Here is a 25,391-nt window from a genome sequence, read left to right as displayed (position 1 = left end):
ACTATTCAATTTAAAGCATATACAATTCATCGGCCAAAACTATACAAATATATACAATACAATGTAACATACTTTCATTAAGCTATACAAATTTGTGCAATTAATATCAAGTAGATTAATTCAATTTATAATCATAAACAATTCATCAGTTGAGCTATACATATTACCATTCAATTTACAGTAGGTCTATATACAATTCATCAGTAGAGCTACACAGACTAGTAATCATTTTAAGAACATATACAATTCATCAGCCAAACTATACAAACATATACAATCAAATTAGTTCAATTTACAAACTTATTTTCGTTAAGCTATACAATTCATATGAAGTAGATTAATTCAATTTATAAGCTTAAACAATTCATCAGTTGACGTATACAGTACATACAATTCATCAGTTATGCTAAACAAAAAATACAATACATAGTAAACAGATTAAGTCAATATAAAAACATATTTTAGTTGAGCTATATAAAATTGTACATGTCATTTAAGTAGAATAATTCAATTCACAAGCATAAACAATTCCGTGGTGCAGCTGTTAGTAAGCATGATTTTACGAGCTGAACTAAAGGGAGGGGCTACTCATCAATTAGCACTGGTCAGCTTGATGAGTTAATGACTGAATTTGGTATAATTTTTCTCTATTCAATACCTAATTCCGTCTTTACCCTTTCCTATCCAGTCCTCTGACTGAACTCTTACTTTCTTCGACCCTGACGGCATTAGAGCATTCGAGGCCTAGGGGTTCATTTCCCTTTCCTTCCTCCTCTTTCTACTTTTCTGTTCCTAGTGCTGACCTGCTATGGCACTAAAATCGTCCTCCAGTGGCTTAAGGAGGGAAAGCTGGTGATCAACAAGATCTCCCAACTAGGTCCAATGGATCCGTCGACCAACAGCAGGTGTGGTCCTCCAGACATTCTGGGGGTTGTGTGTGAATGAAGTAGCCACCAAAACGTTAAAATATGGTGTTCACTTAAATCGGCTACAACTTGCCATTTAACCACTCCAATATGAAATGAGTACCATTAAGGTAAAATTATCCAGAGGTAAAATAGTCCCCAAATCAGATCTCCGGGCGGGGACTACTTTAATGGTACAGAATCAACTAAACATCTTACAATGGAGGAAACGAGAATGTGGATGCTTTAGCAAAGAAGGGCAGCACTGCTACTTACAGACCTGTTACTAAATCTACATATTACTCTGTGAAAAGATTTATTAAATCTACATACTTAGACTTCAACAAACAACATTTGATAACACAATCTCAAGGGAAAAATGGAACTCTCTGCATCATAACCCACAATTAATTCCCGATTTACCACGAAAATCCAGCTGCATTTAGATTGGCAACAGGCCATGACTGTTTGGCCAAACACCTGCATAGAATTGGAATATATCAGTCCCCTAACTGCCCATTGTGCAACTCAAACCAAGAACACCTCAAAATCTGTGCTTCAGTGGCTGACCATGATAATATCTTTGAAAAATATTGGAGTGCAAGAGGTCAAATAACTTTATTGTCAAATACCTGGCATTAGAAAACAACAAACAACAACAACATTACGACCAAATAGGCCTACCGCTATTCTCAGCCAGTGACCCAACCAATTCTTTTTTCTTTTTCTGAACAGTTTCAGTATCATTCTTTCCAGCACAGCTTCATTTCTTATTCTTTCCCTCCACTTCACACACTCCATTCTTCTCCATATCCACATTTCAAATGGTTTTATTAGTTTCACTTCATTTCGTTCCATATTGACGATACTTAATTTTTTGTTTTTTGATTGCAGGTGACAGAAGACAATGTTTATAACCTAATGGAAGTCACTGATCTGCTGCAAGTGTCTGCTGTGCGAGCTGCATGTTCGCATTACCTGCTGTCGACACTGAACGCGAGCAACTGCCTCTCTGTGTACGTGCGTGCTGTTCTTCGTAGTTATAACGACTTGGCACACAAAGCTTTCAGATACATTCTTCACAATTTTAAATGTATAATGCAGGAAGAGGAATTTCTGTATGTGCCACCAGACACACTTCTCAGAATTCTGGATTCACGCCTGCTAAATGTTGCTGATGAAGGCCAACTTCTGGAGGTATGAGAAAACAGAAGGAAGTTAACTTCTTTAGTCTGCACTTACTGTTTCTGTTCCCATGATTTTATTAATGCTAATATTTTATTTTTATGTTAATGGTTCATATACTGTACATGTGTGCACAAACACACACATACATACATATCACTAGGGTTATAAATGGGAACCGGATTTTTATGTAATTACATATTATATTCCTTTCAACCTAACCATATATAAATAATTTACAATTCATGTTGGAAAATGTTCAGCTAAGCCTCGTGTTAATAACATATAGCAAAATATAATTAATTATTATTCAGTCAATATGGCTTAAGCATTGCATTACATATAAAGGAAAAACATATGAGAAAAAATATTGATGTGTTACATCGTATTTAATCTTGATACAAACGTTTTCGCCCCTAATGGGGCATCTTCAGGTATAAATATAAGTATCATCTAAAATCAATTACAATACAAGCTTTACATTTGAAACTGCCTAGACTAGAATAAAATATGACATAGTGACAATATTATCTATACCAACATTAAATGTGCTGTCAAAATATTAAAAACAAATTTATTTTAAAACAATGTGAATGTGCTTAGCTATACAAAGTAGATTGCTTGTATGGTATCTCAAATGTATTGTGTTGTTATCAATAAAATCATTAAAAATACTAAAACTATACAAATTAAAATCTAATATCAAATGTGGAGTCATAAAAGCATGTATAACAAATTTCGTGGAGCAATTGAAATTCTCGTAAAATGTTCAATGCCCTCATATATAAATAACAAATCTTTGCGAATCTTGTAATTACCATTAATATATTAAAATTTGATACTAATATTTTTACATATTTACCCCACATTACATATTATGACTTGGTATTACATAAATCTACATATTTTGGGGTTTTATTCATTTTTACTTCTTTAAAAGGAAAAAGAAAACTTCTGCTGGGGAAGTTTACAATTTGAAATACACAGATTTAAAAAGCCTTTTTACCTACCCGAGAAAGGATATATTTCGGGACGAAACATAACATCTTAGTTCCAGGAAGTAAAAGAGGCACTCACCCCTTACCACCCACTGTAAATATGAGTGAACACAAGGCAACTTTCCACTGTAAATATGAGTGAACAAAAGGCAACTTTCCACTGTAAATATGAGTGAACAAAAAAAAACCTTCCACTGTAAATATGAGTGAACAAAAGGCAACTTTCCACTGTAAATATGAGTGAACAAAAAAAAACCTTCCACTGTAAATATGAGTGAACAAAAGGCAACTTTCCACTGTAAATATGAGTGAACAAAAGGCAACCTTCCACTGTAAATATGAGTGAACAAAAGGCAACCTTCCACTGTAAATATGAGTGAACAAAAGGCAACCTTCCACTGTAAATATGAGTGAACAAAAGGCAACTTTCCACTGTAAATATGAGTGAACAAAAGGCAACCTTGCACTGTAAATATGAGTGAACAAAAGGCAACTTTCCACTGTAAATATGAGTGAACAAAAGGCAACCTTCCACTGTAAATATGAGTGAACAAAAGGCAACCTTCCACTGTAAATATGAGTGAACAAAAGGTAACCTTCCACTGTAAATATGAGTGAACACAAGGCAACTTTCCACTGTAAATATGAGTGAACAAAAGGCAACTTTCCACTGTAAATATGAGTGAACAAAAAAAAAAACCTTCCACTGTAAATATGAGTGAACAAAAGGCAACTTTCCACTGTAAATATGAGTGAACAAAAGGCAACCTTGCACTGTAAATATGAGTGAACAAAAGGCAACTTTCCACTGTAAATATGAGTGAACAAAAAAAAACCTTCCACTGTAAATATGAGTGAACAAAAGGCAACTTTCCACTGTAAATATGAGTGAACAAAAGGCAACCTTCCACTGTAAATATGAGTGAACAAAAGGCAACCTTCCACTGTAAATATGAGTGAACAAAAGGCAACCTTCCACTGTAAATATGAGTGAACAAAAGGCAACTTTCCACTGTAAATATGAGTGAACAAAAGGCAACCTTGCACTGTAAATATGAGTGAACAAAAGGCAACTTTCCACTGTAAATATGAGTGAACAAAAGGCAACCTTCCACTGTAAATATGAGTGAACAAAAGGCAACCTTCCACTGTAAATATGAGTGAACAAAAGGTAACCTTCCACTGTAAATATGAGTGAACACAAGGCAACTTTCCACTGTAAATATGAGTGAACAAAAGGCAACTTTCCACTGTAAATATGAGTGAACAAAAAAAAAAACCTTCCACTGTAAATATGAGTGAACAAAAGGCAACTTTCCACTGTAAATATGAGTGAACAAAAGGCAACCTTCCACTGTAAATATGAGTGAACAAAAGGCAACCTTCCACTGTAAATATGAGTGAACAAAAGGCAACCTTTCTCATACAACTACTTTGTATTGTAAAAATCAAGAAAGGAATAATCTCATATGCATAAGCAGACGACATAGGGTCTAAAGACCTTACAAAGTTACAAGAAACAATAAACATTATGTAAAATGGTGCATTAGAAACAAATTTGATATAAATGTGGACAAGACAGAAATGATGACACTCAGAAATGGCGGAAGAGCACCAGAAACAGTAGAAATCGTCATGAAGAACAGAAAATTAAAAATTGTACCAGACTACAAATATCTAGGCTTAACAATACAAACCAGTGCAGATATTGATATTAAATATTTTCATGATTTTACAAATTTTGGTACATATTCAGCTTATTTTTCTTACATAAATATGTACATATTTCACACCTTGATATTACATAAAAATCCGGTCCCTAGTTATAAATTATTGAAAGTTGTTCTATTTTTCTAAATATATACACGTCCTCTTTGTTTCATATGGAAGAGAACTGCTCATTTTGATTTCAAACATTTTTTTGCATCTTCACACATACTACACACAGTACAACAACATTTACTATAACATTCGTGCATAGCTATTGATTGGAAATATAATTATTTTTAACTGAAAGAGAAGAAGCTTACTTACTTACTTACAAATGGCTTTTAAGGAACCCAGAGGTTCAGTGCCGCCCTCACATAAGCCCGCCATCAGTCCCTATCCTGAGCAAGATTAATCCAGTCCATAGCATCATATCCCACTCCCTCAAATCCATTTTAATGTTATCCTCCCATCTGCGTCTCGACCTTCCCAAAGGTCTTTTTCCCTCAGGTCTTCCAGCTAACACTCTATATGCATTTCTGGATTCGCCCATACGTGCTACATGCTCTGGATTTAATGTTCCTAATTATGTCAGGTGAAGAATACAATGCGTGCAGTTCTGTATTGTGCAACTTTCTCCGTTCTCCTGTAACTTCATCTCTCTTAGTTCTAAATATTTTCCTAAGCACCTTATTCTCGAACACTCTTAACTTCTGTTCCTCTCTCAAAGTGAGAGTCCAAGTTTCACATTCATACAGAACAGCCAGTAACATAACTTTTTATAAATTCTAACTTTCAGATCTTTTTTTTAGGACAGACTGTGCAGACGCTTGTATTTCCCTATTTTGACTATGCTGACATTTTACTGAGTGACTTTTCCAGCGACAACAAAACGAAACTTCAATGTGCTCATAATTTGTGTGTACGTTTTGTAAGTAATGTTCGTAAATATGATCACATTACCCCATCCCTGGAAACAATAGGTTGGCTTAAACTAGATAAGAAAAGAAATTTACATTCACTTCTCCTTCGCTTCGAAATCTTGAACTCTTCTATTCCTTCGTACCTGTCTCGCTTCACTTACCTTTCTTCCCACCACAATCTGAACACACACTCTCGCCATGAAACAATACTAACAATACCATCCCATCACACCTCCTCATACTCATAGTCTTTCACAATAGCCCTGCCAAGACTCTGGAATTCATTACCTGCTAGCATCAGGGACTGTCGAAATAAAATTGAATTCAAACGCAAACTTACTAGGCACTTGGTTAGTAATTGAGACTCGTTCAGACATGGTTTCTTGTAAATAGTTCTCTTAATCTATCACAAAATATCTCAATATATGGTAATTTCATTACTATAGATTTTTGTTATTGTAGGTTTAATTTGTAATTCAGTAAATACAAAAATATTCTTTGTTCTTAACTTCTATGATAAAATGTCTAGCTTTCATTAATCAGGTAATCTTGTCGTACTTTAATTTTTATTGTAATTGTAATTGTAAATTTAATATTACTTGTAATTTTATTATTCATATTATAGTTGTAATCCCCTGGTAGAGGGGCAGAGAAGGCCTGACGGCCTTATCTCTACCAGGGTAAATAAATAAATACTACTAATACTACTACTAATAACAAAAGCATCTCAACTGAATAATAACAGACATTTTCAATGTTTATTCTATGTTTAATTTCTTCTGAAAAAAATATAGTGGGACTGCATTGTTGTTAATGCAGCTTCTGTAGGTATTTCCTTGTTACTCTGTGGTAAAACTTGATATGCAGGGTCTGGCAGAAAGATCTCCCTGATTTGAATTGGCTGCCATACAGGTTTCTTGATAGTTGCGCTTGAGTGGCATATATCTTTGAGCAGAACAAGCCATTCCATTTCAGTTACCATCATGATGTGGACAGATGAACATCGTACATTTTGTTGGTTGTTGAGCATTTAAAAAAAATGATAACTGTGGCAATTTCGTACCCATTTTAGAGTAGGTCGAGACGAAAGAATTCCTGATAAGAAAACCCTATTGATATGGCTGAGAAGTGTATGATAAAAGGTTCAACTTTCAAACAGAAGTTGACCAGTAGATGTCACAATGTTCGGGCTCCTGAGAATATCGCAGCAGTGAGGCATGTTGTTACCACATCTCCATGATGTTCAGCTATTAAACCTGTTCTGGTATTGGGAATATCTGATAAGAGTGTCAGACGAATCTTACACCTAGAACTCAAGTTCCATCCGTACAAAGTTATGGTGGTTTAGGAACTTTGGCTTGCAACCGTCAAGATGCTTGCAGACCATACTGGAAAATGTTCCAGGCGATGCTGTTGTGCTCAGTAATGACTAAGCTCATTTTCATTTGTTGGGCTGCGTCAACAAACAAAACATTCCATATTGTGTCCCAGAAAATCCTCGAGAAATGCATCAACAACCTCTCACAGCAAGCGTGTTACTGTTTGATGCGCTGTTGCACAATTTGGAATAATAGAGCCATGCTTTTTGAGGAAGAAGGACGCACAGTCACTGTTTGAGGAGTGTATAACTCGTGAGGACAAGCATTTGGACGATATTATCTTTAAAATAAAATGATGTTAAAATGGTAAACATTCTTCTGTAAGATGGTAAAATAAAATTCTGAATAGGATCTGTGTTGCTCTTCTTTTTTATGTTTCTAATCAGGGAGATCTACAACATTCCCCCATAAGGATATACATAAATATACTTGGACTTCTCCAGATGGATTGACACATAACCAGATAGATCACATCTTGATAGATAAAAGAAGACGTACTAGTATAGTAGACATTCGAACCTTCAGGGGGGCAGACTGTAATTCTGACCATTATTTGGTAATTGGAGAACTAAGAGAAAGACTATCAGTAGCCAAGCGAGTAGAGCAACAAGTTCATATTAGAAGATTAAATATTCCGAAATTAAAGGACGAGGAAACTAAGCAACATTATCAGGTCGAAATTTCAAATAGGTTTGCCGTATTAGCAAGTTCCAATGAAGTTGAGGAAGAGTTAGATGTTAATAGCATGTGGGGAAAATATCCGAGATAATATCAAAATTGCAGCTGAACAGAGCATAGGTTATTATGAAACTAAGAAAAAGAAACCTTCACTTACCTTGGCTATACACTATCACCTTATGTTGAAGTAGATATTGCTGAAAAAATATGTAAGTATAATAAAACAATGGGGATCATTAATAAAATCATGAAACCTTCACTAGTACAAAGACACACAAGAATAGGCTTGTATAAAACCTTAGTACAGCCATTATTAAGCTATGGTAGTGAAGCGTGGACTGTGAACAATAAAGATGTCTGTAGAATAACAGCAAGTGAGATGGGGTTTATGAGAGCAACAGATGGATATACTCGCTGGGATCATAAAAAAATGAGGACATAATGCAAGTACTTCAAATAGAACCCATTATACAGTTCAACAGCAAATATCAACTTCAGTGGAAGGGTCATCTCGAATGAATGAATCGATGCAGAATTCCAAAAGCACTGTTTCATTACTATCCAAATGGCAAAAGATCTCTAGGCCGTCCAAAAAAAGAGATGGACTGAAAATTCTAGTTTGAGACCGTAACAGGCCACTTGGCCTAATACTTGTTAGGAAGATGATGATGATGATGATGATGATGATGAAAAAGAAACCGTGGTTTGATGAAGATTGTTGCATGGTAGTAGAAAGAAGGAAACAGGCAAAATTGAAATTCTTACAGGATCCAGTTGAGGTGAATAAAGATAATTATTTCAATAAAAGCTGGGAAGCAAATCGTACGCTTAGGAATAAAAAGAGAGATTACTTGAATGAAAAACTGAATGAGGTAGAAACAAATAATAAAAATAAAAACATTAGAGATTTATATAAGGGCATAAAGGAATTCAAGAATAGATATCAGGCAAGGGTAAACGTGATCAAGGATGAGAATGGTGACTTGCTTGCAGACGCTCATTCAATCCTGAACAAATGGAAAAACTATTTTGGACAGCTACTAAATATACATAGGCCAAATAGAAATGATTGGGACGAAATTGAAATACAAACTGCTGAGCCATTTATACCCGAACCCACACTTTCTGAAGTCGAAATTGCGATAGAAAATCTGAAAAATTATAAGTCTCCAGGTATCGATCAAATTCCAGCAGAATTAATAAAAGAGGATGGAAGCGCATTTATAAGCTTGTACTTGCTATTTGGGAAAAGGAAATTGTACCAGTACAATGGAAGGAGTCCATAATAGTACCTATCTTTAAGAAGGGGGACAAGACTAACTGTAGTAACTTTCGAGGAATATCACTTTTGTTGATATCTTACAAAATTTTGTCCAATATTCTTTTGAGAAGATTAACTCCATATGTAGCAGTGGCGTAGCGTCAATGTAAGCTAAAAAGCTCAGCTTCCCCAGTTAATAATAATTTCATAACAAACCTGCAGTCTATGGACAAAATTATTTATTAATTTTAATACAATTTATATTTACGAGTTGAATATTGTGATGCAGTAGCTTAGGATGATTTGTGATGCAGCAGTAAACATGAAGCCTGCACACATCAGCTTCCAATCCCCTCATCTTCTGTGTAATCCAAGCCGCAGATTTTCCATCTCTTTCTAACAAAACTACCCTGGTTGCAAGGCTCGCAAGAAGCTAGCTTTAACATTGAAAATAATTTAGTTTCCTAGTTATCCCTTTTCATCAGTTGTGTTCAGTTGAAGTGCTAGTGTGCATTGTGGCTGATATAATAAATAATGAGTGAAATAACAGTTTCTGACAGCAATTTACTTGAATGTTTAAGACAATTACATTTTCAAGACTGACTTACGAACAAAAGTGTGATTTAAAAAACGACCGATTCCCTTGCTATCAGTGAAGGACACAACCAAGACAGACGCATACTTACGTAATTACTAATACTGTATTTATTGACCATTAATATTGTGCTTTTTCTAAAATATATGACAGGGAGTAAGCTAATGTTAAATCATGTGTATACGTGTCTATTTGTTATAGATATGTGTAAACCATGAAATCATATTTTACTACGTACTATTCGAGGTCATGTCTTATCAGTGTTACTTACGAGGTTCCAACCAACCAATCGTCGGACTGCTGACATTGACTACTATTTATTTTAAGACTATATTTTTGCAATACGTTTTCTCATATGTACAGTAGTGGCAAAAAAAAAAAAAAACTGGACTGACCCTTGTAGCTAATTTCAGAGCCTTGTTCACTCCAGAGCACGATAGACTGATAACTAAGACTTTCATGGTTTGAATCCTGCCTGGGTAGGAAACTTTTTTTTTTCCTTATTCAAATTTATTCCCAATACTTTTCGATTGCTGGTAAAATTTATGTTCTGGGAATAATAAGTTAATTAAATAGTAAAATATGTAGATGAAATTATTGGGGATCATCAATGTGGTTTTAGGCGTAATAGATCAACTATTGACCAGATATTTTGTATTCGACAGATAATGGAGAAAAAATGGGAGTATAAGGATACAGTGCATTAGTTATTCATAGATTTCAAAAAGGCTTATGACTCGGTTAAGAGAGAAGTTTTGTATGATATTCTTATTGAATTTGGTATTCCCAAGAAACTAGTTCGATTAATTAAAATGTGTCTCAGTGAAACGTACAGCAGAGTTCGTATAGGTCAGTTTCTGTCAGATGCGTATCCAATTCACTGCGGGCTAAAGCAAGGAGATGCACTATCACCTTTACTTTTTAACTTTGCTCTAGAGTATGCCATTAGGAAAGTCCAGGATAACAGAGAGGGCTTGGAATTGAACGGGTTACATCAGCTGCTTGTCTATGCGGATGACGTGAATATGTTAGGAGAAAATCCACAAACGATTAGGGAAAACACGGGAATTTTATTGGAAGCAAGTAAAGAGATAGGTTTGGAAGTAAATCCCGAAAAGACAAAGTATATGATTATGTCTCGTGACCAGAATATTGTAGAGAAATGGAAATATAAAAATTGGAAATTTATCTTTTGAAGAGATGGAGAAGTTCAAATATCTTGGAGCAACAGTAACAAATATAAATGATACTCGGGAGGAAATTAAACACAGAATAAATATGGAAAATGCCTGTTATTATTCGGTTCAGAAACTTTTATTATCCAGTCTGCTGTCGAAAAATCTGAAAGTTAGAATTTTATAAAACAGTTATATTACCGGTTGTTCTGTATGGTTGTGAAACTTGGACTCTCACTTTGAGAGAGGAACAGAGATTAAGGGTGTTTGAGAAAAAGGTTCTTATGAAAATATTTGGGGCTAAGAGGAATGAGGTTCAAGGAGAAAGGAGAAAGCTACACAACACAGAACTGCACGCATTATATTCTTCACCTGACATAATTAGGAACATTAAATCGAGACGTTTGAGATGGGCAGGGCATGTAGCACGTATGGGCGAATCCAGAAATGCATATAGAGTGTTAGTTGGGAGGCCGGAGGGAAAAAGCCTTTGGGGAGGCCGAGACGTAGATGGGAAGATAATAGTAAAATGGATTTAAGGGAGGTGGGATGAGATGGTAGGGACTGGATTAATCTTGCTCAGGATAGGGACCGATGGCAGACTTATGTGAGGGCGGCAATGAACCTCCGGGTTCCTTAAAAGCCATTAAGTAAGTAAGAGCCATGTTTTTTGAGGAAGAAGGAAGCACAGTCATTATTTGAGGAATGTGTAGCCTGTGAGGGCAAGCATTTGGACGATATTATCTTTAAAATGAAATGATGTTAAAATGGCAAACATTCTTCTGTACGATGGTAAAATAAAATTGTGAATAGGAACTATGTTGCTCTTCTTTTTTATGTTTCTAATTGGGGAGATCATTCTGTCAGCCCCTGTATTTATTATTATTATTATTATTATTATTATTATTATTATTATTATTATTATTACTATTATTATTGTTGTTATTATTATTATTATTATTATTATTATTATTATTATTATTATTATTATTATTATTGTTGTTGTTGTTGTAGGGAGTGCTTCACTGGTGGAAACACGATCGTTCAGAACGAACTCATCATCTGAAGCCCTTGATAGCAAAACTGAATCTAGAAAGAGTTCCAATGGAAAGATTGCTTGGTTTCAAGACAGACCCATTATTGGCTGACACACAACTTTTAGCACAAATAAATGAAACTGTGAATATGATATTAGCTCAGAGGTATGACAATGGAGACATTAAAACCCTGTGGGAAATGAGACACAAAACATCACTTTGGAGAGAAAGATATAGCATGGAACAGGAGGTAAGAAATGGCAGTGTTGTTGAAATGTTCCTTCCATCTTAATTATTGCGCTCTTATTTCAGATTCAGAATTTCTGTTTTTATGAATGTGGCTTCTTTGTCATAATCTCAAATTTAAGGTTTTTACAAATTTGTAAAGTAGAAAATGCTTCAAATTTTAGTTTCCTTTACTATCTTTGGTATCATAAATATCGGTACTGTAACTGTCAGGACTGGAACCGGACATTTAATCGTATCCTAAAATATAATTTTTATGCTGGTGGTGGCATTGTTACGAAATTGGTAGTGCCAATAGTGTTGAGACAAGATTAAGGCCCGTAACACACTACACCAAGAACTATGAACTATGTAATATGTGTGGAGAAGCTAGCAATGCTTATGTCTTCACCCTCTAGCAAAAAATATGTTGCTACATAGAGGAGTCATCTCTGTATAGATAAATAAAACACGAATGTTATTACGCGATATGGAAGGCAATTCAATATGAGCTGATAGAAATAAAGTTACATAAATTTGAACAGCTGACTGTTCAATTTTGATCACGTAATATACATTTTATAGGCTACAATTAGGTTAGGTTACCTGTGGGAGTGGGAAATACAGGTGGTGGGATAGCTATGTTTTCAAAAAATTGTTAGCCAACCAATTAACAAATATAAATGACACTCGGGAGGAAATTAAACGCAGAATAAATATGGGAAATGCGTGTTATTATTCGGTTGAGAAGCTCTTATCATCCAGTCTGCTGTCCAAAAATCTGAAAGTTAGAATTTATAAAACAGTTATATTACCGGTTCTTCTATATGGCTGTGAAACTTGGACTCTCACTCTGAGAGAGGAACATAGGTTAAGGGTTTTTGAGAATAAGGTGCTTAGGAAAATATTTGGGGCTAAGCGGGATGAAGTTACAGGAGAATGGAGAAAGTTACACAACACAGAACTGCACGCATTGTATTCTTCACCTGACATAATTAGGAACTTGAAATCCAGACGTTTGAGATGGGCAGGGCATGTAGCACGTATGGGCGAATCCAGAAATGCATATAGAGTGTTAGTTGGGAGACCGGAGGGAAAAAGACCTTTAGGGAGGCCGAGACGTAGATGGGAGGATAATATTAAAATGGATTTGAGGGAGGTGGGGTATGATGATAGAGACTGGCTTAATCTTGCACAGGATAGGGACCGATGGCGGGCTTATGTGAGGGCGGCAATGAATCTTCGGGTTCCTTAAAAGCCATTTGTAAGTAAGTAAGTAAGTAAGTTAGCCAACCAATGTCAGTTATGTCTTATTTTGAGCATTACTCCGTGCTAAAAGAAAGCATTTTTATAGCTCAACAAACACATTACATATTTCTCCTCACTATAGTGTGTTATGGGCCTAAGAATGGTGGTAGTGATGGTGGTAGTGATGAGAAGTTTAGCACTACTGGCAGTGATGATGATGTAATCTTGGTAGGTACTGGTGATCTTTTTGTTAATGATGATAATGGTTGTGATGACGACGAGGATGATGAAATTGCATCTTATTTCTAGTAAGCCAGAAACATAGCTGCTTTAGTATTTATATGTTATGTGATAAACTAAGTCTTTTAAGACATATGAAGGGTACACGGGAAAAACGATCAAGGTCCATCAAAAATCGAAATTGAGTTAATAATGCTATCTTATAGTGGAAAGGAAGTACTACCATGTGGTCTAGCTAGTAATAAGAAATCAACGTTCTTGACATTCCAATACGTCAATTTCTATTAAATACACACATAACAAAGTATTAAGTGCCTAAACTTTAAAATTCGTTTTTCTCGAAACTTTCTAAAATGGACCTTGATCGTTATTCCCGTGCAGTGGCATATACTGGTTAAAGGGTTTGGGCTACCGCTGACCCTATTATTACACAAAATATATCTAACAATTACTTTAATTTTAATTACTATGGTAAAACTAATAATACAAAATTATTACATTATGTTATATTATAAACTTTTTCTTTTGTAATTTCCTTGGGCTACCACCGGTAGCCCGCAAAATACGCCCCTGTTCCCGTGTACCCTTCATATTTGTTAGGGCATTTTTTGCCTGTTTCAAGTCATAAGATTATCTCTTGTGTTATTCGGACATTTTTGAGGCATTTTCATTTAATTTTGGCCATAAATCCCCATTATTAATATAAAATAATGTTTATTTCCTTTGATATTTTGTCTACATATTTTGTCCATTGAATGAATGAATGAATGTTAGCCATGATGTCCCATGTTGGGCAGAGGCCTCCTGTGATGGGGTTAGAACCCCCTCGACAGGGATGGCTCAAGTGTATCGCTTGGTGAGCCAATCCAGGCGAGCATTAATACTCTTTATTTTTTACTTGGTTATTTAACGACGTTATATCAACTACGAGGTTATTTAGCGTTAATGAAGTTGGTGATAGTGATATATTTGGCGAGATGAGGCCGAGGATTCGCCATAGATTACCTCACATTTGCCTTACGGTTGGGAAAAACCTCGGAAAAAACCCAACCAGATAATCAGCCCCAGCGGGAATCGAACCTGCACCCGAGTGCAACTCCGGATTGGCAGGCAAGCGCCTTAACCGACCGAGCTACGCTGGTGGCTAATACCCATGATTTTGTATAATATTTTAATCGTTTTTCTACACAAATATTGCCCTTTTAACGTAGTACACACCATGTAATGGATCAGTCCAACCATCCCTTCAATACAGACTCCTCTATACAGTACTTGCTAATTCCGTTTAAGAGTGGCCTTGTGATGGACTACATGGAAACATCAGGTAAAATAATTAATTAAAGTGTACCACTTAGAAAAAATTATGTAAAATTAAATAAACTTAAATGTTGGTACTAGAATTTAATTTAATTACTATTCTAAATATTAAGTAGCACAAAAGATGATAATGATGATGATGATGATGATGATGATGATGATGATGATGATGATGATGATGATGATGATGAGCTTGAGAATGGTGGTGATGATGGGGTAAGATTGATGGTGGTGATGCTATATTGGTATAATATTAGAATTGATCCAACAACAGTATTTTTTAGAGAGATCCTGTATGATATTTCTGTAAATTTATTGTGTTTGTAGGAACTTTATTTCTTCACAGGTGATACTGGCAATTGGCGGAGAGTCATCTGGGATGGCTCTGAGCAGTGTGGAATGCTTCACTTTAGGTTATGACAGCTGGAAATGTATTGTGCCAACTGCTGTGCAGGAAGGCGAACCTTGTGAGGACACTCGTGTCATTCCCACAATGCATCACGCACGATTCTATGCAGCAGTAGCTGCTAAGGATTATGTAGTGTTTGTCGTTGGTGAGTCATTGTGTCTGCCCCCTCTTTGAGTGATTTGAATCCAATGTAATGTTAGCCTCAAGAAAACTTCCTGTTTCTTCTCTTTAATTTGAGAAATTGTGTGAATTAGACATCAGTAATTCTCTCGCATTCCAAAAATGCAAGCAGAAAAAAATATAGTCCAGGTCAGCTTACGTCATACCCTAAGGGTGAAACCTAACCATTTTTCCCCCATTATTGCATATGCTAGTGGATTGTGGTGATTTTTTAGTTTGCAGGTTGCATTTTCTTTTGCCAACTTCATTTCGAATTTCGATACTGACAAATACTACAAATGGTAGTGATTTTGTAACTGGTATGTTGGCAGCTGAGACAAATATCGACAATATTCGTCGGTACTGGAGTTCCACGAAATTAAAATTGTACATACTAGATTTCTGAGCCGGTTACTGTAAGCTAGTGAAATTTCAACATAATAATAATTAATTAATATCAGTATTAATATTAATATATAATAGTTATTTTATGTTTTGCATTGTGGTTATAATTCAAGACTATAGTCAGTTGTGATACATCGTTATTACGAACTTATAGGAGTACTGTTACTAGGTCTGTTTGTTGTATAGTCAACTGTCCGAAGACAGGTCTGAACCTCACAAGTGATACCAACAAGGCACCACTTATGAGGCAACTAAGCCAGGAGATAATGGGGTAGGGTGGCCAGTTTCTTTCCCCCTCCATTGCATACATTCCCGACTGGTAACATATTACACTAATCAGACTTGAGATGTATACAAACAATTATTTTTCCTCTGACACATATTGTCATGCACTGCCTGATAATAGATGTACATATCAGCCAGAATCTCAATCAGAGGTAGGTTACTAGGTATAATAACTCAAATTTTTTGGATAGTTCAGCCTCAAAAACCTCTTAAGAGCTTCGTTACTGCTAATTTCCACTTCGATTAACCAACACCAACCATTTAATACATTTAAAATGTGTTCTGCCTACAACATAACTGATTACAGAAGACAATCTAAAAGTAAATGAAATTAGGCAACTAAATTCAGTGGCGGCTGATTGACTGAGGCAAGTGAGGCCGGGCCTCAGTCACTTGGCTTAACTGAAGTCAAATTTTGTGTTTTTATGTAATGTATTAGTTATTTGAATGAAGCATATATCGCTGTAGAAGCATTTGAAAACTTTGTGATGTATATAGACCTGTTTTGCAGTAAAATTTGTTCCTGAGGCCAGGTCTGGCTTAAGCATTTCCAGCCTTTTCGCGGGATTTGAGTTTATGCTTAAAACGTTGTAGCTGAGGCACAATTCGTCAGGCCTCGTGGCTGGTCAGGTTTCACTTCTCCTATGCATGGGCCGGGCTCAAGGGTAGAGTGGGGTGGGAATAGCAATGGTGACTTGTTTTCCTAACTAGGCCATAAATAACAAAATTCCAGCTGTTTGGCAGGCAGAGACCCACACTATTCTCTCCCCTTATGTCTCAGTTTATGACTTAAGCGAGGGTGTTGTACTATTGTACTTCGTAGTACAGTAGTGAATCTGGGCCAATGTTGTTATGTATTTTGGGAAAATATAAACAGAAACAAATGAGAGAAATAATGCTGGTGCAGTTAATTCATTGTTAGAGTGTCCTTTTTCGAGAAGAAATAATACTGAAAGAAAGGAAGTTTTAAATAAAGAGAGACACTATCGAGATACCTACGACATCGCTGATAATTTTTCTGACACATAATCTTAAAATGCGAGTTTCTATTGCATCCTGGTATGGGCAACATAAATGGTTATGTGGTAATGTGATGCAAAATAAACTTTTCTTGCCCTTCTTTGTTGCTGTCAAAGGAAAAAAGTAAAAAGAAAAGAAAGAAAGGGGAATTTCAACACATAATATTGGTTGCTTCATCACACTGAAACAATCATTGAAACTCACAGCATAACAGCTTATTTGGTGAGTGAAATTATTTTTCATTAATAGTAATAATAATAATAATAATAATAATAATAATAATAATAATACAGTAATAATGATATTAATAATATAATAACAATAATAATTAATATCATAAACAAACATTTCCTATTGGAGGCACTTAAACTAGTTGCATTTGGCCTCACCGAGAATTTCGATCGCCGTCCTCTACTGACTAAATTAATAACAAACATTTCGAACTTCAATTACGGTAAATTGCACAAATACAATAAAAAGCAGATAGTCACAATATAACATACAGGAGAATTAGTCCTAAATATGGAAGCCAGGAGATTTATGAAAATGTAAGTGAAATACAGAAGATCTGGCAACTCTAGTCCTGGCCTCTAGTGTGGCTTTAGTGCCATGAAAAGAAGCATGTTCCATGTTATTGTCATTCAAGGTGGAACCAACTCATCAACTGTCCTGGATGTGGTGGAGTACTACAGCATTCAGTCCAATGTTTGGAGCGACCTTGCTCCTCTTCCTATAGCTGTACAAGGCGCTGGTGCAGTTATCCTTGATCAGCAGCTTCATGTAGTCGGTGGCCGAGGCAAAAATAAATACGAGAATAGAGTTTGGGTAAGTTACGTTGTGCTGTTTTAGATTCGGCAGACTATGTTTCTTTCTTTCTTTTTCTTTTTCTTTCTTCTTTATTCTTGTTATTTTCTTTTTTATTATTAGTTACACTTACTTTTCATAGGTGGCTTCCTTCTCCTCCATTTTTAGTCTTTCTTTCTTCTATAGATAGCTTGTTTTATTTCCGCCATTCTTGCTCTCCTTTTTCTCACGTATAAGGAGCGAATTTAAGTGATCACGTGACAGGGGCTTCGATTTTCATTGGCCATTTTTGTTTTATTTTTTTTTAGCATCGGTTTTCCTGGGGGAGAATTTCGATACATTGCAGTTTGGGGGAGACGCTTGAAGAGTTTGGTTGCGGGATAGTAGTGGAGAGCTGTGGTTTGGGGACTCGATGACTATCTGTGATGGGATGACAGAGAAGTCGGGAGTCGAACGGGGGTTGTGATTTATTACGGATAAAGGCATAGCCAGGCTACGGAGTAGTGTGCTGTGTGATTATGGAAGTATGAGTGTTGAAGAGAGACCATTGTTGTGTTGGTTTCGAGACTGGTCTACCAAGGATCGTAATAGGTTTTTATAGATCAATAATGTTAAGTTTATTGTGATTAATAGAAGGAGTTTGATTTCATATGGAGTATGAGATTATAAGCTGGCATTCGTCAAGCGATGTTACATTGGTTGTATTTGATTTTGGTAATAGTGATTTCTGCCATATCAGACAAGTTAGGACTTGTCTAGCTAGTTACTTATGATTACAATCTGGGAGTACAGATGGCATTACTAGTATGTATATTGGTGAATGCCAGTTCAGTGACCTTCAGTAATAAGCCAGTTTCGATGCATGGGTGAATTGTCAGTGATTGTATTCTTGCTGCAGACTTTGGTTTATTTCCGTTTTTCCATAGTTATTAATAAATGTGAACTGAGAGAGTTGATGATTTATATGGAGTGTTTTATTTGTACTACCTTACCAAAGAGACAGAGTCGACCCTATCATAACTTTCGATGGCAGGGTAATACTTTATGGTTGAAGTATTGTTTACTTGATATTTTTACCAACTATACCAAGTAAATAGAGGCCAACCGTTTGATTGAATGAACATGCAAATTATTCATTTGTACATTTTTATACACTGTGATCTTTAAGTCGCTCCACAATAAGAGTAGTAGTATAAGAGTGAGTATACTTACAGACCAGTTGATAGCTTCCATAGGCTGGTATTACACTATCAAAATTCTTTGACAAAGATCTTTTATAAATTATGTGACAGTGTAATGGATTTCCTTTTATAAAAGTTTCTTTGATTATTACACTTTTATTACGTCATACTACTTTCAACCAATAAAACGATAGGAAAAGACGTGTTTTAACCAGTCATGGCTGTTTATCGCTACAATTTTATCACTTCCCTAGCATATGTTTGTTTGTTTGCTAACATTTTCAGCTTATCCTTTGAATGGGTAAGTTATATACCATCTGGAATCCATCGTCATTACGGGACTAATGATAGGAGCCTGTGGGACCATACCCCGGTTCCTAGTCGACTTCTGTAAATCTTTTGGCCTGCATAAAAATATTTTAAGAGATCTAACAATTGCAGCACTCAAAGGCTCAATAGCTATTTTCAGGCATCATTCATATGGACCATAACTAATTCGCATCTCCTTGACGTTACTTCGTTTAATATCATGTGTTTCAATATAATTCAAATTGTTATTTTTCACTCTAACAACAATGTATCACTAAGCCTCAAGGCATTTACTCTATTCTATCATGGTACTCTATGTCGATGGCAACCTGTAGTGGTTCCAGGAAGAAATTAAATAAAATAAAATATTATTATTACAGTGAAACCTGTTCAAATCGGAACCTGAATAATCCGGAATCCTGTCTATTTCGGAACAATTTATTGACCCTGGCGAAATTCGTATGTATTATGTGTAATTTGTCCTGAATAAAACGGAAACTGTCCAACGCGGAAACGGAAACTGTCTGACTCTGTTCAAAACGGAAATAATATTTTGGTCATACTATTTTAATGTAAACTATCTTTGAAACAGTGGGTAATTTCAAGAAATGTACGAACTATCTAGGTAATTAAGATGAAAACAAGTTTTCTTTGCAAAATGTTAGAGGGTGTGTTGGCGTGGCAGTCATAAATTTTATTACCCTGTTGACTAGGCAGACGAGTCCCTTCAAAGATTCTCAGTAGCTGAGCAGAACGCAAGTGTAGTGATGTCGTGATAGAAAAAAAGGTTGCGTAAAAATGTGGCACTATTATTAAGTGATGAAGTAAAAGTTGTTGACTTAAAGGAAAATGAGAAACTAAGTGTATGGGAAATAATGTTGAAGTTCAGTTGTGGAAAATTCAGGTGTAACACTTTTAAAAATAAAGACCATCTCATGAGTGACTGAAAAATAAAGACCATCTCATGAGTGAGTGGCTTGCGGTCAATAATGGTAACATAAAAAGGAAACGGAAAACCGCTGGTTATGTGGAAATAAATTAACTGTTGTGAGAGTGAGTTCTTTATGCCCTTTCAAAGACCGTGCCGATTTCTGGACCTATTCTGCAAAACAAACCCTTGAACTGTAAAAAAAAAAAATTAGATAAGCCAGAATTCAAGGCTTCTAATGGATGGCTCCTAGACCAATTAAATAATGTGCAGTAATATACATTACACTATTATAGTATAGTGTTAAATATTAAATTCAGTGTGATTTAGAAGTGTTTAATGAGTGAGTAACATTTGATAACATTTGTACAGAAAATCACATTTTTCTTCAATATGATTCACCACTGGAATAAGCGATAGAAAGTTGATTTAATGTGAGTGATGTTAGACGAAATATTTTGTACTTCTTGCAGTTTGTGGCATGCCATTGTGTTTTTCATTTATAAAAATGATAAAATATTCCATTTTAACTTCACACCTGAATAATACGGAAACCTGTCCACAACGGAAAAAAAATTGGGACCATATCACTTCCGACTTGAACAGATTTTACTGTACTAGGGGATTCGAAAAGTAATAGCAACATAGTTACTGTTTCACACTAAATTTATTTACATTACTTTTGACATTACATACTTCAAATATAGTCTCCTGCCATGTCAACAATACATTGCCAAATTCTTGGAAGATGGCAGACTCCATCTGCAGCAGCATTTCTGACTGTCTCTCTCATTGATCAATCTAAAGCTCTTCGGATGTCAACTCTTGATTGAAAGTGAATGCCTCGTTTCCATCCAACTTGCAATAGTTCAGTATGGTAGGACTTCTCTCCCACAGGCTTCTTATAATACCTTAAAGAACTGAATTGCATGTTTTTCTCTTTGCAACTTGGCTTTTGTTCGTACCTTTAGGGCTGTATTGTTTACTACAAATCAGAAAAAGCCACTGTATTCACAAAATATGGCTACTTCGAGACTTTCAATATTGCAAATTTATGAAACAGTCGCTACTCTATTAAGTAGTACAGAATTTCAATGGTCACCGCTAAGAGCACTGATTTACAGCATTGTTGCCGTTACTTATCGAATGCCCTAGTATGAGTATTACATGCAATTCACTGTTCACATATACAGCGATTAAATCCATGTTTTTTCAGTGCTTTTTATTGATATAATGCTTTGAAAACACGCTAAAATTGTACTCTTTCAATTCATACAACATTCATTACTTAATGAGACATGTTTCTCCGTAGGTTTACGAGGAAAATCAGAACAGTTGGCAAGAATTACCACCAATGAATAAGTGTAGAGGGCATCATGGTGTTGTGACAGTTGGAGGATCTATATTTGCCATTGGAGGAATTGGTAAATGCATGAAGTTAATTTCATTGTATATGTTAATTTTTTTATTATAATTAACTGTCACAGCTAATAAAATTTGTGGTAAAATACAGAGCAATTCAAACCTAAGGTGCTGACACTTCTGTTGTTTCTGCTCTACAATCCGGTAATTAGGTCGCCAGCCCTTGCAGAAAACATTCTTGCCATCTCATGGCATTATAGTCTAGCAAGAGATCACTCGTGTAACTAGTAGATTATATTTGGTTTAAGAAAATGAAGAGAATATTAGGCCTTACCTAAATCTCAGAGGAGTTCAAAAGTCCTCTATTATGCTCTATACACATGTTGTATGACTGTGTAAAGTTCTATAACACTTGCTGGAACTCATCCTCACTAATATTGTGTATTAGCCATGTTGTTTCATTCTTAAGAGCTTCCAGAGAATGTGGATTGTTTTTGTATACACACAACAAATCTGGAAACTGGCCAGACTATAATTTGCTACTTATTACTAGACTGCGGATTTTAGGTCCTAAAAATGTGTTTTAGGTGTCTAAAATAAACTCTTTCAGTGCCTTGTTTAGACTTTATAAAATATAAAATAGATTCTAAAAGTATAGGATAGGAAAACATTATAGATATTGTAACTTTTTTTATTTTACTTTTACCACCACGCACCTGATAACAATGTGACTTTTATTCTTAATAATTCACCCTACAACAATGGGTACTCCACTCAACACAGCAACACAATAGTCGTTATTGCACTCCACACGACGACAATGACAATACACGTGTATTATTGAGAAGAACAACAATGTACTCCTAATTTCAATTAATGTTCACAAAGCACTAAGTGCAGAACAAAACTGTCAGTTCTCAGTTCACAGTTCGCTCGCCTTGGCTAGTTCTTCTAGCTCTCTGTTCAAGTTCACTGCACATCGAACTCAGGTCTTCCGAACTATACCTTGACCAAAACTACTTCCGACTTGACAGTTTACACAGAAGGGGGAGCAGTGTTGTCATGTTGCCCATCTTTCGTGTAAGCGAGCGCGCTGCCGATAGAGTGCAGTAATGAACGGCTGACATGAATAGATATATTTCTAACCAATTTGTTGAACACTAGGCATTACAATTTGTGTACATTATTATTATTATTATTATTATTATTATTATTATTATTAGTAGTAGTAGTAGTAGTAGTAGTAGTATTCTTCAATGTAATATCGTTAGAAAAGCGTCGAAAGGACTGTAAACTGTAAAAACAGTTTTAATTTAATACGAAGCCTCTACTTTTATGAGTGTCGGTATTTTTCAATGTAATATTGTTAGAAAGACGTTGAAAAATTTGTAAACTGTAAAAATATTTATAATTAAAAATCTGCACGGCCTTTTTCTTTTCAAGTATTGGTAACAGTGCTCTTATTAATTTTAACACAAGCAACAGTTCTTATTACGACTTGCGCCAAAGGTAAAAGAGGCCCGCCATTATCTTTTCTCCTGTCAAAATACTCTCTTACATAACACACCATCTCTCGTGCTTGACTCTTTAACGGGGCACCTTGTCCAATATTCTTTGTTCTCCGCCTGCCTTTCCTTCCTTTCGACATTGCACAAGTCATCTGTTTAAAAACTCTAGCAGAAACTAGAAAACACACACTCCGCCAATGACAACGAAGATAATAGTGTAATATAATTTAAACACAATAATTATCGATACACTAAAACAATAATACAACTAAATAATATTTTTAATTCACACAAAGCACGTGTTAACCAGCCAACTCAGTCATTCCGGCCACTGTATTCACCACTAGGCCCTGGTATTCACGTGCAACTTGTAAACATAGACAAGGCAACACCGTCCCGTTACCATGGTTACGCATCTCTTGTGATTGGTTGATTTGAATGGTTGCCATGGTAACATGCTAAAGGCGCCATTTGTCAGGTCGGAAGTTGTTTTGGACAGACCATACGTCGTACTCGCCTCGTGGACACTGTCACAGTTACCGACTCACTCAAGTTCACTGCACATCGAACCCCGGTCTTCCGGCTATGGTCCACGACACATCGAACTCGAGTCTTCCCAGTTGCGATTCTCTGCACGTCGAACCCAAGTCTTCCAGATGCTCTCGAAGGCTGGCTTCTTTGCTCGCTCGAAGACTCACTTGTAGACTGATTTTTGTCGGCAACTCACAGTGTTATTTATTTACCACGAACATCTAGAATGTTCTGCGTCGCGAAACTTCTGAACCTCCACAACAATCCGCTCCCAGGTGCATTCTTACTTCTGCCCAGCCACAGTACCTTTTCTCCCCCTCCTTGCTCCATACTGCTGCTAGCGTCAGTGGTTCGTGTTTCCGTTTCCCCGCACCTTCCTTCTCGCCAGATGCGCGTGCAACTCCCCAACCGACCAGAATATTCCAGACGGGTGCCACAATATTAAAAAAATTAGTACAGTGTTAACAAATTAGCAAATTTATTGACAAAGGCAAAGAAACCAACAGGAAACCTATACACAGAACTGTAAACTGTAAGAAATAGTACTTGGGTTCCAAACTGTGTTTATATAAAAGATTAAACTTTGTTAAAGGTACTGGTACTATAATTTAAAACGATATGTATACACCTAAATGCATTTAAAACTTCACAAAAATTGTTTCAACTGTTCAAACCATAATTGGCTTCGCAATAAATTACTAAAACATTCTCTAACCTTGGCGCTTGTCGATGAAAATCAATTTATTAGCAGAAAAAGAACATTCTTCATCAACAGACGTGAAGGGGGCATACTTCAATTTCGGCACATATTCAACTGTATAGTTTGATTTGCTTTTATAACAGTAAATCATCTAATATCGAATCAATGTACTGTATAATGCAAGTCTGGCTTTCAGGTAGTAGCTCCCTGTAAAGCAGGTTTGAATAATTTCAAGGAAAAATTGTTCCGGAGCTGGGTATCGATCCCGGGACCCTTCGCTTAGCGCGCGAACGCTCTACCGACTGAGCTACCCCAGGAACTATACATGACACCAATGGAGCTACTACCTGAAAGCCAGATTTGTATAATACATTCGTTACTGGAGGTACGTTAACAGAAAGCGACAATTTAAGTCACACAGTATTTGTGTGCACTCACAGTTGAGTTCTGGCGTCTTGTCAGCTCATTTGAGTTGTGTGTATACAAAGGAAAAATTGTGACGGTGTCGTGTATAGTTCCTGGGGCAGCTCAGTCGGTAGAGCGTTCGCGCGCTATGCGAAGGGCCCCTGGATCGATACCTGGCTCCGGAACAATTTTTCCTTGAAATTATTCAAATGTACTGTATAGTTTGATTTGCTTTTATCATTCTAATATGTACTTTATTTTAGGTGGTGAAGAAAATAATAGAGATATGTATTTAAAAAGCATGGAAAAATATGACCGTGGAAGAAATCAGTGGTTTAATGTTGCTCCAATGCATGAAGAAAGAGCATCATTCGGTTGTGCAGCAGTGGATGAGTTCATCTACGTAATGGGAGGATATGATGGGACATTTTGGAGTAAATCTGTTGAAAGGTAAGTTAAAATAATAAAATTACCTATAATCTGCTGACCATAATTTTTCATGACATTGAGTA

At 35.9% G+C, this 25,391-nt stretch overlaps 1 protein-coding gene across 1 annotated transcript in view; it reads left to right on the top strand.

Annotated features, from left to right (window-relative positions):
- LOC138703704 (kelch-like protein diablo) overlaps nucleotides 1-25,391 on the top strand; it is a 40,807-nt gene that overhangs the window by 8,091 nt on the left and 7,325 nt on the right. Inside the window, exons 4-9 of the mRNA XM_069831811.1 lie at nucleotides 1,800-2,102; nucleotides 11,821-12,093; nucleotides 15,220-15,427; nucleotides 17,798-17,976; nucleotides 21,686-21,797; nucleotides 25,143-25,329. Coding sequence (XP_069687912.1) covers nucleotides 1,800-2,102; nucleotides 11,821-12,093; nucleotides 15,220-15,427; nucleotides 17,798-17,976; nucleotides 21,686-21,797; nucleotides 25,143-25,329 — 1,262 coding nt within the window. The remainder of the gene's footprint in view (nucleotides 1-1,799; nucleotides 2,103-11,820; nucleotides 12,094-15,219; nucleotides 15,428-17,797; nucleotides 17,977-21,685; nucleotides 21,798-25,142; nucleotides 25,330-25,391) is intronic.

The sequence above is a fragment of the Periplaneta americana genome, chromosome 7 (assembly GCF_040183065.1).
Source record: "Periplaneta americana isolate PAMFEO1 chromosome 7, P.americana_PAMFEO1_priV1, whole genome shotgun sequence".
In the NCBI taxonomy this organism is placed as follows: Eukaryota; Metazoa; Arthropoda; class Insecta; order Blattodea; family Blattidae; genus Periplaneta; species Periplaneta americana.
The sequence above is the reverse complement of the archived record's forward strand: the minus strand, read 5'-3'. Positions and strand labels throughout refer to the sequence as shown.